The sequence below is a fragment of the Callionymus lyra genome, chromosome 4 (assembly GCF_982586985.1).
Source record: "Callionymus lyra chromosome 4, fCalLyr1.hap1.1, whole genome shotgun sequence".
NCBI classification, from domain to species: domain Eukaryota; kingdom Metazoa; phylum Chordata; class Actinopteri; order Syngnathiformes; family Callionymidae; genus Callionymus; species Callionymus lyra.
Window position 1 is genome coordinate 22,571,953 of NC_141821.1, and position 17,459 is coordinate 22,589,411.

The 17,459-nt window shown below is 38.3% G+C and overlaps 2 protein-coding genes across 5 annotated transcripts; both read right to left on the reverse strand.

Annotated features, from left to right (window-relative positions):
• Positions 1–238: 238 nt before the first annotated feature.
• Positions 239–4,702, reverse strand: LOC148082111 (H-2 class II histocompatibility antigen, A-U alpha chain-like). The gene is made up of 4 exons (XM_087789227.1): positions 4,469–4,702; positions 4,099–4,347; positions 2,809–3,093; positions 239–351 (listed from the first exon to the last, which is right to left on the reverse strand). Exons 1-4 carry the CDS (start codon positions 4,536–4,538, stop codon positions 239–241), a joined length of 717 nt encoding a protein of 238 aa, XP_087645353.1. The 5' UTR covers positions 4,539–4,702.
• Positions 4,703–5,358: 656 nt separating this feature from the next.
• On the reverse strand, positions 5,359–17,168 carry ctc1 (CTS telomere maintenance complex component 1). Of its 4 annotated transcripts, none has more exons than XM_087789229.1 (25): positions 17,017–17,168; positions 16,803–16,893; positions 15,802–15,937; positions 15,477–15,699; positions 15,187–15,413; positions 14,989–15,118; positions 14,086–14,388; positions 13,897–14,019; positions 12,587–12,816; positions 12,371–12,518; positions 12,065–12,300; positions 11,858–12,009; positions 11,678–11,792; positions 9,989–10,340; positions 9,835–9,924; positions 9,664–9,759; positions 9,090–9,136; positions 8,922–9,007; positions 8,696–8,831; positions 7,934–8,002; positions 7,709–7,868; positions 7,389–7,444; positions 6,603–6,759; positions 5,775–5,895; positions 5,359–5,716 (listed from the first exon to the last, which is right to left on the reverse strand). In XM_087789229.1, the coding sequence occupies exons 1-25, from the start codon at positions 17,065–17,067 to the stop codon at positions 5,622–5,624; spliced, it is 3,630 nt and encodes a 1,209-aa protein (XP_087645355.1). In that variant the 5' UTR covers positions 17,068–17,168; the 3' UTR covers positions 5,359–5,621. The 4 variants fall into 4 exon arrangements, 2 of the variants coding, with proteins under 2 accessions (XP_087645355.1, XP_087645354.1); XM_087789228.1 differs by having other exon boundaries at positions 5,775–5,898; XR_015710912.1 differs by lacking the exons at positions 5,359–5,716; positions 5,775–5,895; positions 6,603–6,759; positions 7,389–7,444; positions 7,709–7,868 and adding an exon at positions 8,513–8,588 and having other exon boundaries at positions 7,950–8,002.
• Positions 17,169–17,459: the final 291 nt, after the last annotated feature.

Here is a 17,459-nt window from a genome sequence, read left to right on the forward strand (position 1 = left end):
TTGTTAAGAGTTAAAACTTTATTTGTTTTTCTTTTGTGTACATAAACTATCAAAGATAATCATTCACAGCAAGAAAGAAAGTAGTTTAACTTTTGAATGTGAGTAACTGGTTGATATTTAGAGTTTTTGATCAGAGAAAGAAGAGAACGAGGATTTCAAAAAGCAAAAACAAGTCGTTATGGTTACCAAACAGTTTTTTAGAAGTTTATTATTAATCCTGCGGCATGTTTTTATGTATTCATTTCGCTTTGACTCTGAAGAATGTCCCCACAGTGACCCCGATGACAGCGGCCAGAAGACCAGCTGCAGAGAAGAACAAGGAGCTGAAACATGAACGTTTCAACTTCACTTCTGTGGACAGAAAATAAAAACATACGATGAGGACATTTGAACGGTCAACAGATTTAAAAATGATACACTAATATTCTGAACAGTATTGTTGAGCCACTCGCTGATTTAGGGAAGATCTGTAACATATTTAACCCTTGTGCTATCTCAGGGTCAAGTTGACCCGAAAACTAGTGTAAAGGTGAAAGACCACTGTATATCTATTTATGGAATCCAGGGAGGTCGTTTATCTTGACCCAGAGACAACACCAGGGATACCACAAACCCATTTGTTTTCAGGCCCCAGAGACAACACAAGGGATACCTCAAACACATTTGTTTTTGGGCCTCAGGGACGACACAAGGGATACCTCAAACCCATTTGTTTTCAGGCCCCAGAGACAACACAAGGGATACCTCAAACACATTTGTTTTTTAGGCCCCAGAGACAACACCAGGGATACCTCAAACACATTTGTTTTTTAGGCCCCAGAGACAACACAACAGATACCTCAAACACATTTTTTTTAGGCCCCAGAGACAACACAAGGGATACCTCAAACACATTTGTTTTTTAGGCCCCAGAGACAACACAACAGATACCTCAAACACATTTGTTTTTTAGGCCCCAGAGACAACACAAGGGATACCTCAAACACATTTGTTTTTTAGGCCCCAGAGACAACAAAACAGATACCTCAAACACATTTGTTTTTTAGGCCCCAGAGACAACACAAGGGATACCACAAACACATTTGTTTTTTAGGCCCCAGAGACAACACAAGGGATACCTCAAACACATTTGTTTTTTAGGCCCCAGAGACAACACAACAGATACCTCAAACACATTTGTTTTTTTAGGCCCCAGAGACAACACAAGGGATACCTCAAACACATTTGTTTTCAGGCCCCAGAGACAACGCAAGGGATACCTCAAACACATTTGTTTTTTAGGCCCCAGAGACAACACAAGGGATACCTCAAACACATTTGTTTTTTAGGCCCCAGAGACAACACAACAGATACCTCAAACACATTTGTTTTTTAGGCCCCAGAGACAACACAACAGATACCTCAAACACATTTTTTTTTAGGCCCCAGAGACAACACAAGGGATACCTCAAACACATTTGTTTTTTAGGCCCCAGAGACAACACAACAGATACCTCAAACACATTTGTTTTTTAGGCCCCAGAGACAACACAAGGGATACCTCAAACACATTTGTTTTTTAGGCCCCAGAGACAACAAAACAGATACCTCAAACACATTTGTTTTTTAGGCCCCAGAGACAACACAAGGGATACCACAAACACATTTGTTTTTTAGGCCCCAGAGACAACACAAGGGATACCTCAAACACATTTGTTTTTTAGGCCCCAGAGACAACACAACAGATACCTCAAACACATTTGTTTTTTTAGGCCCCAGAGACAACACAAGGGATACCTCAAACACATTTGTTTTCAGGCCCCAGAGACAACGCAAGGGATACCTCAAACACATTTGTTTTTTAGGCCCCAGAGACAACACAAGGGATACCTCAAACACATTTGTTTTTTAGGCCCCAGAGACAACACAACAGATACCTCAAACACATTTGTTTTTTAGGCCCCAGAGACAACACAAGGGATACCTCAAACACATTTGTTTTCAGGCCCCAGAGACAACGCAAGGGATACCTCAAACACATTTGTTTTTTAGGCCCCAGAGACAACACAAGGGATACCTCAAACACATTTGTTTTTTAGGCCCCAGAGACAACACAACAGATACCTCAAACACATTTGTTTTTTAGGCCCCAGAGACAACACAAGGGATACCTCAAACACATTTGTTTTCAGGCCCCAGAGACAACGCAAGGGATACCTCAAACACATTTGTTTTTTAGGCCCCAGAGACAACACAAGGGATACCTCAAACACATTTGTTTTTTAGGCCCCAGAGACAACACAAGGGATACCTCAAACACATTTGTTTTCAGGCCCCAGAGACAACACAAGAGATACCTCAAACACACTTGTATCCGGGACTCTGGGTAAGACAACAGAAGGGATATCTCAAACACATTTGTTTTCAGGCCTCTGGGTCATATTGACCCTGAGATAACACAAGGGTTAAGATAAATTGATCTTTTGTGTGAATAAAAATGTTTTAGATCTTTAGGTCCAGCTCATGAAAAATAGAAGCAGACAAAGTTTTGCATGCAGACATCTATACACACAAACACACATAATTAACACAGTTAATGTTAGTCATTTCAGTGTTAACCAGTAATAATAATATTTTTAGATCACGTCACTAAATGTGTTACACACGTGCCCACGCTCATGCACATGCACTCACACAATCACACTCATGCACACAACACATTTTATTGCGAACATTATTAAAAGACTTTTAATACAAATGCACATTTATTATATAGTTTTTGTTAATGCGTTGTGATTGTTATGAGCAGTGGAGTCGATCCAAACGTACCCCAGAAGCGGGCGAGGGGTCGCAGCAGTGAGGGGTGATGGACTCTGCAGCTGTAGACGTCTCCCCACCGCGGCGTGAACTGCAGCCTGGACGTCTGCTGGAAGGAAGAGTCCTGGTTAGGAAAGGGTTTGTTGATGGAGGCTCCGTCGGTCACGTTCTCCAGGTTACGCGTCCAGAAGACGAGAACGGGTGCAGGATAGAAGCCGCTGACGTGACAGATGAGAATGTTCTCGGTGTCCATCTGCACTTCTGCTTTGGTGTAGATCATCACGGAGGTCGGAGGGTCTGAACACAAACACAAACCTTATTGTGACGTCAGCGGCCAAGACTCGTCTTAGATTTTAAATGGTGTCTTTTTTTCAAACAGTGCTTGTGGCAGTAACACGGCAGTAAAACGACTAGAAGGAACTTTTTTTTCATCTCAGAAATTGTCATCTTTTTGCTTGACGTTGAAGGCAGTTCTTAACGCTGATGTCTCTGACATGTAACCATCGATTCATTGATGACAAGTTCACGCTTCATATACAGCCATCGATCTATTTACTTAAAAGCTCCATCATGAGTATTTTTCTTTCTGTTTTATTATGCTTGACTATGAAAGAATATCTGTATCACAATATTAAACAGTCAGATTGTACATTTTAAATATTGAACATTTTAATATATATATATATATATATATATATATATATACAGTATATATATATATAACGATATATATAGTTATTTTGCTGCATTTTTGCATTCAAATATTATTGTCTAAATAATTGAATTTAACCACTGGTTTAATGGAAGTTTTTTTATTTTTGAAAAATTGTAAAAAAAAAAAAAAAAATCTTATTTTACCCTTATGTATGTTTTTTAGAGACACTTAAGAGATTAATATTATAATTGCATTATAAAAATAAAACATTTTTTTAATTCAACCTCTTTTAAATTGTAGACTTTTAAATTATGTATACAAATATTGGTATAGTATTGGAATATATTGGTATATTAACCAGAAAATATTGAATTTAAAATGCTATGAATTAAAAAATAAAATTCAAAATCAAACTGTGTAACCAAATAGTAATTAATCAAAAACAATATATATATATATATATATATATATATATATATATATATAATTCGTTTATATTCATTTTAATTTATTTATTCTTATTCAAGAATTATTCAATAAAAACGGATTCCGCATTTCAATATAGAAATTATTAAATAAAATAAATAAATGCTTAAAAATTCAAAGTTTCAAAGTGTACTTATTAATATAGAGTATTTTTAATGTACCTTCCTGCATCATCATGGTCCTCATCTCCTGCTGCAGCACGACTAGATTGTCCCGACAGACCTCCAGACTGGCCACAGCATGCTCGTAGCCTCGAGGATACGTGACGCGGACGGTGAAGTCGGGCTGAGGGAGAACTTCCGTGTGTCTCCTGAAGTCTGCGAACCACAACTCCTCGCTGTCCAGACCGTACAAGGACTCCCCACCTCCTGACCCCGAGCAGCCGGTGATGTGGACGTCCTCGTGTTTGCCTGGAGGAAAACATATATATTCCTCAGGAATATTATTGAACAAAGATATGTTTTCTAAGCATATTATACTGTTATAACACTAACAAATATTGGATTATTTGTATTTTTCCTTCACACTCACCACTTGTTTCAGCACAGAGAACCAGAGAGACAAAGAAGAGCAGCTCCTGAGAGTCGATCCTGCGACACATCTTCAGCTGTAACTAACAAAATATCTGTTTGAAAGAGCGAAGATGTTCACGGAGAAGAACGGATGTATGTGAGAAACCTTCAGTGGCAGAAGCTCAGAGACGAGGGAAGAACGCTGCAGTCATCGTGAACCTGCTTGATGTTTGGTGTCTGATAACAGCGTGATTTATCATCCGCACTAATGAGCTTCACTCTTCAGTGGATTCTTTTTTATTGACCTACTGATGAGAGTCACAAATAATTATCCATTTCTCACTGAATTATATTTATGAATTAAAATTAAATGTATCTATAAAATTATTTAATTTTTTTTCCGCCGATAGTGACGTGTCAGAAGATGTTTTTTCTCAGTGACAGAAAGTAAATTGTATATTTTTTGGTATGGCATGTATGCCATGATTAGAGCGGTGCGAAAACATCGATACACTGATGTATCGCAATGTTTTCTGTGTTTTCACGATGTATTGATATTCAACAGCACTGTATCGATTCTTTTGTGCTTTCAAATCATGTTCTATTTTTTCAGTTATTTCTTGTTTTATATTTTAATAAAGTGCGCGGAAGATAAAACAATTAAAAAATGTATAATAAACATAAAAATATTCACAGTGTTTTCTAATTTTTGTGTTGTAATTAAACTTCTGATCACTAGATGGCAGCAACCATTCCATCCTCCGCAGCCAAAGGAAAAATGAAATCCCACGAGATGTCAGCGATGACTGAGGACGAGAGGATACAGTCGACTCCAGCAACTATTAAAGATGATGTTTGGGATCACATCACTAATGAAAGTCGTTATGACTTTGTCCGAGTTCCTTCAGTATTGCAATATTTTCTATCGTTGTTGCCGTTTCGTGATACATCAGATTCTTGCCAATACTCACCTGGTCATGATGGGCTTTTATTTCTGTATTGTTTTTTGAGGACCCTTTAGTCACAGCTGCTGGACCACACTTGATAATGTTCAACTTTGAATAAGTAAACTTGTTATTGGAATACAAGAAATGATGGTGAAAAACAGAGGTGGAAGGAAGTTTAATTTATTAATTTAGTTTTTTTAAAAACAGTAGTGTGTCACTCTTGTGTCACGTGACCTCGTGCAGGTGCACACAGGCGAGCTGGGGAGGTGGATTCATCCGGGTGGTGAAGTTTTGAGCTCCTCGGCTGAAGAGTTTCGTCTCTGAAACAAACACGGGTGAATCAAGTGCATAAATGTGTGAAGAGATGTTCGGATGTACCGTCTTGTCGTGACGTGTTGTTGCTGAATTTCCTGCAGGTCAGTGTCAGCGTACGACACATGACTTGACTGCTACACAACCACACCAGGTAGTTCAGAAGGGCGTCACCTTTGGTGCTGACCTGCTGGGAGAAAATACAAAATGCATGTTAAAATATTTAAAATATATAACATGTCATTTAAACAATAATATACATTTCTTCAGTTTCTTGTTCATTTTTATGTCTGGTGGTTAAACTAAAGGGAATTTACCAGAAACCGTTTCTGTCTGTGTCTTCTCGTCTGGACTATTGTAACAGTTTATTTTTGTGTCGCCTGCAGTTAATACAAAACTATGCAGTGAGAATTATAACCCGCTCTAGTAGAAGAACTCACATTTCTCTGATCCTTAAATCTCTTCACTGGCTGCCAGTTTCTTTCAGGATCAATTTTAAAATTCTGGTTCTTACTTTCAGATCTATTCATGGTCAGACTCCTCCTTACATCAGTGATCTGATCCAGCCTTACACCCCAGCTCGGGCTCTTACAACCAGTCCCTTGGAGTTGGAGACTTCCAGGATTGATGTCGCTGATCGACAACCCTTGATGTTTGACCAATCACAGCACAGTGGGTGTGGTTATGGTAAAAAAAGATTTAATCTCCAGAAAAACAAAGTGTTTTCAGTGGGCAGGGCTTAAGCACATTTTCTAAGTAAATATTGAAAAGTGAGTTTTGTACAAACAGACACACAGTACTTTAGAGGACTGAAGACACACTTAAATCAACACATTAGTTTCACAACAAAGGTACTATAATCACTTGGGAATCAAGACCAGAAACTCCACTGACCATGTTTCGTCCGCAGGGTAAGACTTTGATATGACCTCGAGCTCTGAGCGCCCTCTGAAGACCTTCCCACTGAACGTCACTCAAGCCCAGCACAGATTGCACGTGATCACCAGAGAACCAGACAGAAGCCTCACCGGTCCCATCTTCAATCACTAGTCTGAAAAATAAGAACGATTTTTTTTTCCACTCCCATCATTAAATGTTAACAATATATCCCACAAAAAACCCACATCATCGACACGCAAAAAAACAACATCGAAGTAAACAAAGTTATTACAGTACATCGAGCTAAAAAACGTAAACTTGATTCATTAATTACAGTAATTAATATTTTGTATAAGTATAACATGATCATGAGCTTGAAGACTTCAACAGATAAATGATTAAGGAAGATGTTATTATTCAATACAAATAAAGCTTTCTTCAATAAAATGAATTCCTTTTAATAAAAAAAATGTATTTTCAATTTAAAAAAAAGTTGGTTCATTTAAAAAATTATGTAAAATAAAAATAAACGCAACTTAGATAAAATAAAAACCCTTTCAAGCGACAAAAAAGCATTTAAATACCATAAATATGGACTAAAATATGATATAGACAGATAATATAGAAAACATTTAAATTAACTAAAACATTGCAATTACTTAAACAATAGTGTATTAATTAATAACCCCAAAAAATGAGTTTTTTTAATATAAAAGTTAAAAAAAACGGTTCAATTCATTGAAGAAACGTTCTTGATGAATTAATAAAGACACGAATCTTCCTTAATAAATGAGTTCTTACTTTGCTTTGGAGTTGAAGGAAGCAGACGCCATGAGGCACTGACAGTTGCATGAACCCTGCAGGAGAGAGAAGCAGATGATCTGGTGTTAAATTAAAGTAAGAACTCACAATGATGTCAGAGGAGATGTTTAGTTAGAAGCTTTAAAACCTCCTGCTGGGAACTAAAGTCAGCTGAACGAGAACAGAAACGTATGACAACTAGTGCTCATGGTTCTTCTTGACAGCTTCTTGTGTTTTATTACTTTTAATAGTGTCCAGTACTAAATGTGCGACCACATATTGCGATGCGTTCTTGAGTAACAAAGAAAGTGTTTTGTTACCATCGTGCAGATTTCCTCACACGTCGAGCAGCTCCATTGAAGAAGCAAAGACAGGCAGCAAGCCACGTGACCTTTAATGCGACCAACTGCACCGTGTTGGTATTTCTGGACGGCCCACTGCCCTATGAGCACGAGCGGAGCTGGAGGAGGCTGTGCTGAGCTGAGAGTGGACGACAAAAGTGTTTATCACACGCTTTAAATACTGAATACAATCAAAGTTTATACCTTTTGTTTCCCACTTTGACCACGGTTATGGAGCTAGTGGGGAGATAAGAGCAGTACACACATCCGGACCTGCAGAGACAAGACCATCTCAGAGTGTCTGGACCTCGACCTCATGGAAGACGTAGAGTTCATCTGAACATGTGTGATTGTTCATAGCGAGGATGTGTCAGGATTAGACCTAGAGTTCTCGAGATTGATCTCATAACTCATTTTTTATTGACCTGTATAGACGTAGATTTGTTTCTGTATTATTCAATCAAAAAGGTTGCTTTAGTTAGAAGAAAGGTAGACAAAGATTATATTATACATTTACTATATAATGGGTACGACTTGTGTTTAATTTAATTATTTAATACCAAAATGTCTTCTTTGTTTTTAAGTGAACAATATTTTAAATGAAGCAATTTTTTTGCTCTTATTGAAGAAATTATTAATTGAAAAATGTTTTTTATTAAAGCAATTTTGATTATTTTGTTCATTGTAACTTTTTTTTGATCGAAGCATTTATTTTTTATAATCTAAAAAATGTTTTGAAAGGATTCACTTTTTTTGGATTGAATAATAAAGAAAGTAATCCACCTCCTTGTGCTCGACTCCTCAGTTTTGTCTTGATCTGGTCGAGGTGGTCGATTATCCTGGTCTTTGTTTTCCAAGTCTGACCGTTAGATATAACGAACCAGTTCTTTAGATGCAAAGTGAAAACATCTATTCACAGTACTTATGACGTGACCATCATTAAAATAAAAAACATACTTTACATACTTTGAAAGTCTCCTGTGGAAGCCTGAGAACAGCAGTGTGTTGCCAGGTAACAGTCCGGGGGGATAAGGGGTTCGTGTCAAGTCCAGGTAAACTCGTAGACTCTTTCCACTTTCATCAAACACGGTCAAGCGCACACCTGCACACGATAGGGCACACATGTTACAAGTAACAGAATATTATATTGAATACATTTAATATCATACAATTGTGTTTGTACAAAAATCACCTGAATACGTTTGTCCTTTGTCGACCTGGGTGTCATTCAAACGTATCCTCTCGGACACCAGTCCTTGGAAACACACCAGTTCTGAGCTGTGGAGATACAAGTGGACATGAGGGCTGGATAAACATCAGCAATGACATTGTAATGACATTGTAATAGATGTGTGTTTACCTGGAGTCCAGAACCTCACAGACTGTTAACATGGGAGATGAGGAATTCTATACGACACACACACAAAAAAAACTTACAAAATGGATGTATTCTTTCTGCAGGTCATGATTATAAACAGTTGTGTTGCAGTGACAAGACGCTACTGTTCTGACCCAATGCAAAGAAACTGGGGTGTACGTGGAAAATGAAGGGCCACGGGACAGTAAAGAATGAATGTTTGAAAAATTTCCAATCACAAAACAAGGTCTTTTGTGGGTTTTTTTTAAAGCCCTAAAATTACTACAATACGTCAACTTAAACATGTGTACGTCAGTTCAGTTTGTAGGTATAACTTTAATAATTTCTCTGAATATTCATCCGAACATTAATTATTTCTACATTTCCTGCTGTTTTTTCCTCTATTAGAAACATGAAATACATAAACCTGTCCTACCACATGGAGGTGAGGGACGTCTTAATGCAGGACGAGAGAATCCCTTAGAAAAATTTTGCACCTCATAAATCTTGAAACAGGTATTTGAAAATATCTATATAATTAACTTCCCTATCAAGGTACATGTTGATGATGTCGTACCTGTGGTAAGTCGCACAGAAGAGCCGGGGTCACGGTGTGAAACCTCCAGTCTGGTCGCACATGCAGGGTCGAGTTGCTCACTTCAGTCAGAGAACTCTGGTTAACATACGGAGAACAAATTGGTAGTTTTTTGGTCACACAAAGAAATCTTTATGATCCATGTGTATGTACCTGTTTGTTTTTAACCACTAGTCTGTAGTAACAACCAGGATGAAGGAGAGGAAACCAGCAGGAGGAAACACCGCAGCATACCAGAGTCAGCTGCCAAAAAAACAAACTAGATTAAACATTTTCTTTCTTCTTGAAACACAAGTTTAAGTCTCACCTTCTCTTTTAGCCCAACTTCTCTTTCTGTCATCTGACAGTTTTTTGGGTCCTGTTCCCAACCGGCCACTGGACCAAGTACAGTGACCCTGACTGAGAAACAAAGCGTAAGCCCCGCCCCCTCCTCCTGTGACGCTTCTCTGACGTTTTTCCAGGCCACGCCTTCTTTCTGGTCCACCCTCATCACAAGTGAGTGACAGGTCATAGTTTTGGCAACAGGCTGAAAGTTTTCAAGTTCCTGCTCCTTTAATCCTTTTGTTTTCGCATCAATGTTTTCTTGTTGCAGATGTGTAACCATAGCAACAGATGGACTCAGGATGTAGACATGCTCGAGTGAAAACTGCAGGTAAACACTGTAAAAAAAACAGCAACATATTAGCACGTTTTTGTTGACAATTTACTGTTTGTTTCTTCTGAAATGGTTTAGATCACATGTGTCTAATTTAGTCTGGGAAGCAAACATTGCCCACTTTGATATTTTTGTAGGAACAGCCTTAAACACCTGTTCAATACTTCTGTTGTTTTACTTGCTCTCTTACTATACACACTGATATCATGACTCGTGAGAACATGTTGTTCAAAAACTTGCTTTCCAGATATTGACATACACTTTTTATGTCTTATGTTTTAATTAAAATATTTAGGCAGTAAAGTTTTGGCTGTAATTTTTGTTGAGCCCACAATTTGCATTTAGTTTGAAAAGTTGTTTCTTTGCATGAGTTGAAGTCCACAATTTACGTTATTCAAAGTTTAGGTACATTTTATATAGTTTATGAAGACCAGGATGGGGGGTGGGGAAAGGGTGAAGGGGGGGGTTCAGTTTTTTATATTACTGTATATTCCCTTCGTTCTTATTTTTTATTTAATTTAATTTGTTTTCTTTGTAGTCTTGAAAAGAATTAAGTAAGTTAAAGAATGTTCACAGATAAATAAATGAAATAAATAAATAAAAATGAACCAGGTAGTCAAAAACATTTCCTTTAACACAAAGTCCTGTCCTGTTAAAGGCGAAAATATGGCGAAAATATGATTCAGTAAGACAGGGATAAAGAAAGGGACTGTAACTGTTTTTTCATACACCACTGTCCAACTTGTGTAGTGTCAAGTGGAAAGTTTGGATAAAACTGTCTTCTGGTCAAGGACAAAAGGAGCACCATCAACACTAAATGATTAGTTTTAGGAAAAAAGTGACAGACAACAAAACTGTCAATTTATAGCAAATATGGATCAAACAGGAGATCAAATTCATGTATTTCAACAAGGCAACTATTTGAATATCCTCACGTTGTATCCATACATTGAAGATACAGGTGCAAACACACACACAACAACTATTCACATGACAGTTTTCTCAGTGAAAATGTCCATTATTTTCATTTAGTTAATAAACTACATTAATGTAATTTAAAGCCTATTTACGTGTGAGAGTTGACAACATTTTTAATTCAATCAATTTGCCAAATGCACTGATCGCTTCAGTGATCAAGGAAGTGAAAAACACAAAAACATTTCACCAAATACAGGATCCATTGCTTAAAAGTATTTTTTGTTCCCTGGGATATCGACAATTATACTTCAATGAGATAAGGATAACATGGCTTATGATGTGAATTCTGTTTTGGAACTTTAAACAAATATATTTGAAATAAAACTTTAGGGTTTAAGCGTTTGCTAGCGAGCGTCTACACACCTGCAGTGCTTGTCTTTGATGAACATGTCCTGCTCCAGGTGTTGCTCAGATGGGAAGTCGGATTGGAGAAATCTTTCCATCACCATGTTAAACTGCAGGACACACACTAGGCAGCCTACACATACAGAAACACAGACAGTTTGTTCAAGACATCGCTGACACACGGTTGTTGTGTAGTACCTATCCAGGCTGTGTTGGAGATCGCCCTGTGGTCCTCCTCGCCGTCAGTGAGGACGCAGGCGATGCTTCCTGTGCCGTCTCTCAGTCTCAGTGTGTGTGCACCGGCTTGTGACGGAAGCTCTAATATGCCAATCACCAGCAGGGGGCGTTGCCTGAACACCATCATCATTTAATACAAGTCATGGTCAGGGTCAGAGGTCAGCCTACCCAAGTGCCCCTTCATGGTGAGAGCCTGTTCTCACATCAGAGGTGAGGATCTTATGGGACCAGGAGAGTGCACAGTTGACCTGGATTCTGCTCAGAGAGGATCCACCTTCTGCAAGGCTGGACCTGGCAGAGTTCAACTGAGACTTGAGACACAGGGAAGACCAGCACTCAGACTGGAGGGACTCGGTCAACTTGGACACACTGATGCACTGATGCACAGCATGATCCACGTGGTACTGGAAGACAGACAGGCAAAGAGATATAAGACGAGATAAGACAGCGATGCTAGATCGAAGATTTGTCCACCTGGTTCAACAGACATGTATGAGGCTGGTCCAGCATCTCACTGTAGATGTCTCTTTTTTTCTGCTGTCCACGACTCAACAAATACTCCATCAGTTTCCATGACAACCGGCAAACACAGTGTTGCTCTTTGATCAAGTTGGGGACCAAACTGAGAGAAAAAGTCATTTGACCTCAGATAGTCTTTACAAGTTTGTTTAAGTCCATTTCCTGTCCTACCTGCATCTCAGCTGAGAGCTCAGGTGACACGCCCACAGGTACTCAGACACCCCGATGTTCTTCTCCAGCAGTAACTTTGGTAGGACGCCATCACTCGGGCAAGAACAGTCATTTGATGAGCCCATGACCCGGCTGAAGGTTTTGATTCTCAATGTGGAGCGTAAGCACGTGCAAAGCATGGTGGGAGGGAAGTCGGGACATGGACAGTAGAGGAAATGAACGTTGTGGATCTGGGAGAAAATGTTACACTTGAAGTATACAGAGAGAACATTTTGAACAGGTTTATTAAAGCTTGTTTAAGATGGTTAACCAGAACACGGTAACTGCAATGTTGTGGAAAAGTCTTGCCCTATTGCCACATACTGCATGTTAACGGCATGTATTCAGCAATATATCGTCTTTGAACCACTGCTGTGAAGATGTTTGGTGGAGATGTGGACACTTGAAATTAAATTGAATTATGCAATAATTCAAAGTTGACTTGAAGGGAGAAAATGATCAACCAATGAGGTGTAGAAGCAATGACGTCATTAAGCTACATTTGGCAACACTATCGGGTAAACAGGGACAAAAATAGAGTAAGAGAAACATAATCCTTTTATAAGGGTTAGTATTTTTGTGCTAATCAAATTTCCTATCCAAGTTACTCATCAATAGTGATCTTTGTTGTGTTGTGAGCTTGCATTTCACCATCATTTATCAAAACTTGAATTAAATGTTGCCATTTTTTAAATCTTTGTTTTTTAAATAATAATCTGATACTGATAATACTGATAATACTTTTAATATTTAAGGTTGAATTTGAAAAAAGTAGAAACAGGTATGTATAAAAAATGTCTTTTTTTTTTTTAACCAATGTTTGTCATTCTAATTCTAATGATTCAAAATGAATTTTCTAAATGCAATCCTTTATCATTTCTAGCCTTTTAAATGCAATAAACCATGTTAGTATTATAGTGCCAACATTTTTCTAAATATTCGATTTTTTTATTGAAATCAAATATTTGATTAAAACAAAATAGACATTTTTAAATCCAATTATTAAAAAAGAATGACATGCTTAAAAAAAACTAAAAAAAAATAATTTTTAATTTAATTTAATAAATCTTAATTGCATTATTGAGATATTTTCTCAGGTAATGCATATCAATATATGACTCCATCGATGAATTTGCTACACAATAATAAACATTTACGGGTGTGTTGTCTCCTACATTTGTGTGCACCCGTACATTTTTATCATAGTGTCAAGTAAAAAACTTCACTCTTGAAATGTTAACTTGCTGAAGGGTTAAATGTTTTCATCTCACCTCTACAACATCTCCACATCTCAGCTTCCGTCTCAGTGATGGCTGATAGGCCAGGCACAGACCCACCTCCTTGTCGATCACATACAAACCCGCCCCGTCACTCACCACACCAGTCACAGTTCCCTGTCAATAAACATGCAGATTCTTTCAAACTTGCTTTTACGATTCACTTTTACACAAACGTCTTACCTGGTAACTGATCAGTCGGGATTGTTTGACTCTTAAAGCTGATTGGACGACATGTTTTCCAGATTCAGGATCTTGCTCCATCGTCGACATCAAAGAGACCGCGGGGTCCGATTGTGGTTCCGTCTGTGTGTCATGGCTGACACGTGTGTGCTCTTGCATGTGATCGTAGATCACTTCCGAGCGATGAGTAACACACAAAAGGCTCTTGTTGCCCCACACACGCAAAGCGCACACACGCTGGGCTGTCACGCAAATGTTGTCCCCAACAAAAACACACTGGCTCCACCAGAGTTTGCTGGACTCCTGCACAGAGAAAGAGAGCGTCAGCCACCTCACGTGTTTGTGTGCGTTTGTGAAGGACACAACTTTAAAAGGCTGAGTCCCATTATTTTAGATTACTGTCTCTTATTTTGAAGGATACCACATTGAAACTTAAAGGGTAACAAATGTCAAAACCCAACTTTTCTGACTTCAACGTTTGAAAATGTAAGTTCCTCATCATGACGATGTTTTAAAGTTACTACTTTAGAACTTTTTCCCCTGTCTGAAATATGAGCGAACGAGAGGTTATGAGAGTGGATTCTATTATGACGTAATAATGGTCTTCACTCCAGCTGTAATCACACCCCACTTTGTTTATACAACGAGTCCAGGTTTGACAACGTGCGGTGAAAAACCTAAACGCTTGACCAATCACAGCAAAGTGGGGGTGGTTTTGGTAAACAAGATTTCATATCCAGAAAAAAAAGTGTTTTTTAGAGGGCAGGGCTAACATTTTCTTTTTTTCTAATTTCTTTGAAAGGAGAGTTTTGTACAACAGGCACATACTGATGAGTGCAATAGAGGTCCAAGAGTAACTTAAGAAAGACATAATTGTGCGTGCTTGCGTGTGTGTGTTCGTACCTTGACGATAACGGACAGAGTCTTTGTGTCGTCCGTCAAGGAGAAACAGAAAAAGGAAGTTCCTGCGATGACCAGCAGAGACGATATACTGGACACTTTGCCAAACACAGACATTTGTTGTCCTCGAGGCCTGGAAAGTAAAAGACAAACTGATTCAAATTCAATGACAAACCGACTCAAAAGAAGCTAGAAACTCACCTGTTGGACAGAATCTCCGACGCCTCCCGAACACCGATGGCTCTGTGAGACTCAAACCATGAAGACGGTGCGGAAAATGTTACATTTGAAGGACAGTCCGTCAGCAGGACTGGAGAAGCAACGAGTTCCAGGCAACCATCTGTTGCATCTTTAGAAGTTGCGGGTATGTAATTCCAGTGAGGCAAGAAGACAGGAAGATACCGCCACAGTGGAGATGGACTCAGACACTGAGAAGTATTCAAGACAGTTTTAGGACGTGAGTGATGTTCTTATTTCTCTCCACAACTTACCTCACATCTGACATTTCCACCCCCGTCAGTCAGCATCCAGTCTCCATTTACTTCTGTCCGTAACCAGCCAACCAGAAGCAGATTCACCCTTGGTAACGCCTGCTGATTGGGTTGATGGACCTTTGCCCCTTTTGCGAACGCTCGCTCCTGATTGGTGCTCCAGGTCAGGTTACTGAAACAAGCCAGGTGCTGCTGGGAAAGCAGCTCAGTCGCTGACACGAGCCTGAGGACAAAAGTCAGAGGTAGTTTAAAAACAAATGGATACAATTTGAAGATTCTTAGAATCATATCACCATGACTGGTTAGTCTATAGCCGCGTAGGTACCTGTAATTGAGCAATACTGCATTTGTGGAACACCTGAGCTCCTGCACCTTCTTCACCATACTCAGAGTCAGGTCGAAGGCATGTTCGTCAACCTGCAGATTAGAGTCTTCGGACACATCTTCCACTTGTGAACCAACTGTAGGGTCAAAGACACAGGCAACAACAATTATGGTTTTGTATTAGCAATAATTTAGCGATACGATACGTACCACAATACAGGGGATACAATACAAAATATTGTGATACTGTAGGATATATTTGTAGTATTGTCAAGAATGTGACTTTAGTGTTGCAGAATTTACAGACCACATGACTCTTGACAAAGTGGTAACTGGTTTAATTTGTTTTGAAAGCAAAATATGTCCAAACATCAGCTTTAAAAGCCGCTTGAGTCGACTGTATCCTCTTGTTCTCAGTCACCATCAGGATCTTGCAGGAATGTATTGTTCCTTTGGCTGAGGAGGATGTAATGACAGCACCAATCGGCCTGAGGTTATATTGCCATATAATAAAAATATGATATAAAAGACAAAATTAATAGATATAAAAAACCCTCCAAAATAAAATAACGTATAGGAGTATCAATATTTTTTGACACACATAATGCCAATCACATCTGTTTTATCAAAGACAGGTGAAAGCCAAAAAACACAAGCAAAAACATCAACAGGACACCAAATGATTATAATAATCATAAGAAATAATAATAGGAATTGTGGTACAGTTGGCCTAATAAAGAAAAACAAACACTATAAGTACGAGTCCTTGCATTACAATGCCAAATAGTAAAATATTAAAATGTAGAAATACATTAAAAGATAAAGTTGAAATTTGTGAATGTACACATAAAAAGATCATCAGAACGTTGTGTATTTTTTATAACCATTCATTCAGTATTTTCCATCAAAGTCTCTTCATAATGTACAACTCACCTGAATGTATTTTTTATAACCATTCATTCAGTATTTTCCATCAAAGTCTCTTCATAATGTACAACTCACCTGACTCTCTGACGAAAAGCGCGGGACCATGTGACGCAGGACACACTCGTTCTTTCATGAAAGTATAAACGTCTTTCAACCAGGTCGTCTCCTGAAAATAACAAGAGCAAGAAACACTCTATAAACACACCGCAGGTTGACCGACATGTTTTCATAAATCACATACTGCTCATCTGTACTAACATAAACTTAGTCATTGGTTAACAAAACTCACAGCTTCACTGGCGGCTGGAAAATGATTCTGCAGCAACTGCAGCAACTTCATTTCTGAATCTGCTTCCTACAAACCAAGCCGTATTAAAAACTATATTTATATGAATTAAAAAAACTACTGAACCAAAAAAGAAAGTGACAGCAACTACGCTGTCCTGCAAACTCATAACATCACGTGATCATGTTCTTTTTCTTTGCGTGAAGGCACACATTGGCTGGTGCATTTGACTGCCATCTAGAGGATGAAGGAGTTATTGCCCTCCGCCCGTTTTTTATTTATTTTAATTAATTGCAAATGTGTCTAAAGCAAAACAATCTTACGTTTTTTTTTATTGCAGGTTATATTGTGATCGTTATTATATGCGCACGTTACTAGTATATCATTATTAAGAAATTGAAAATTGTTAAAAAATATATATAAAAAAAGAAGTAAAGGTTGATAAT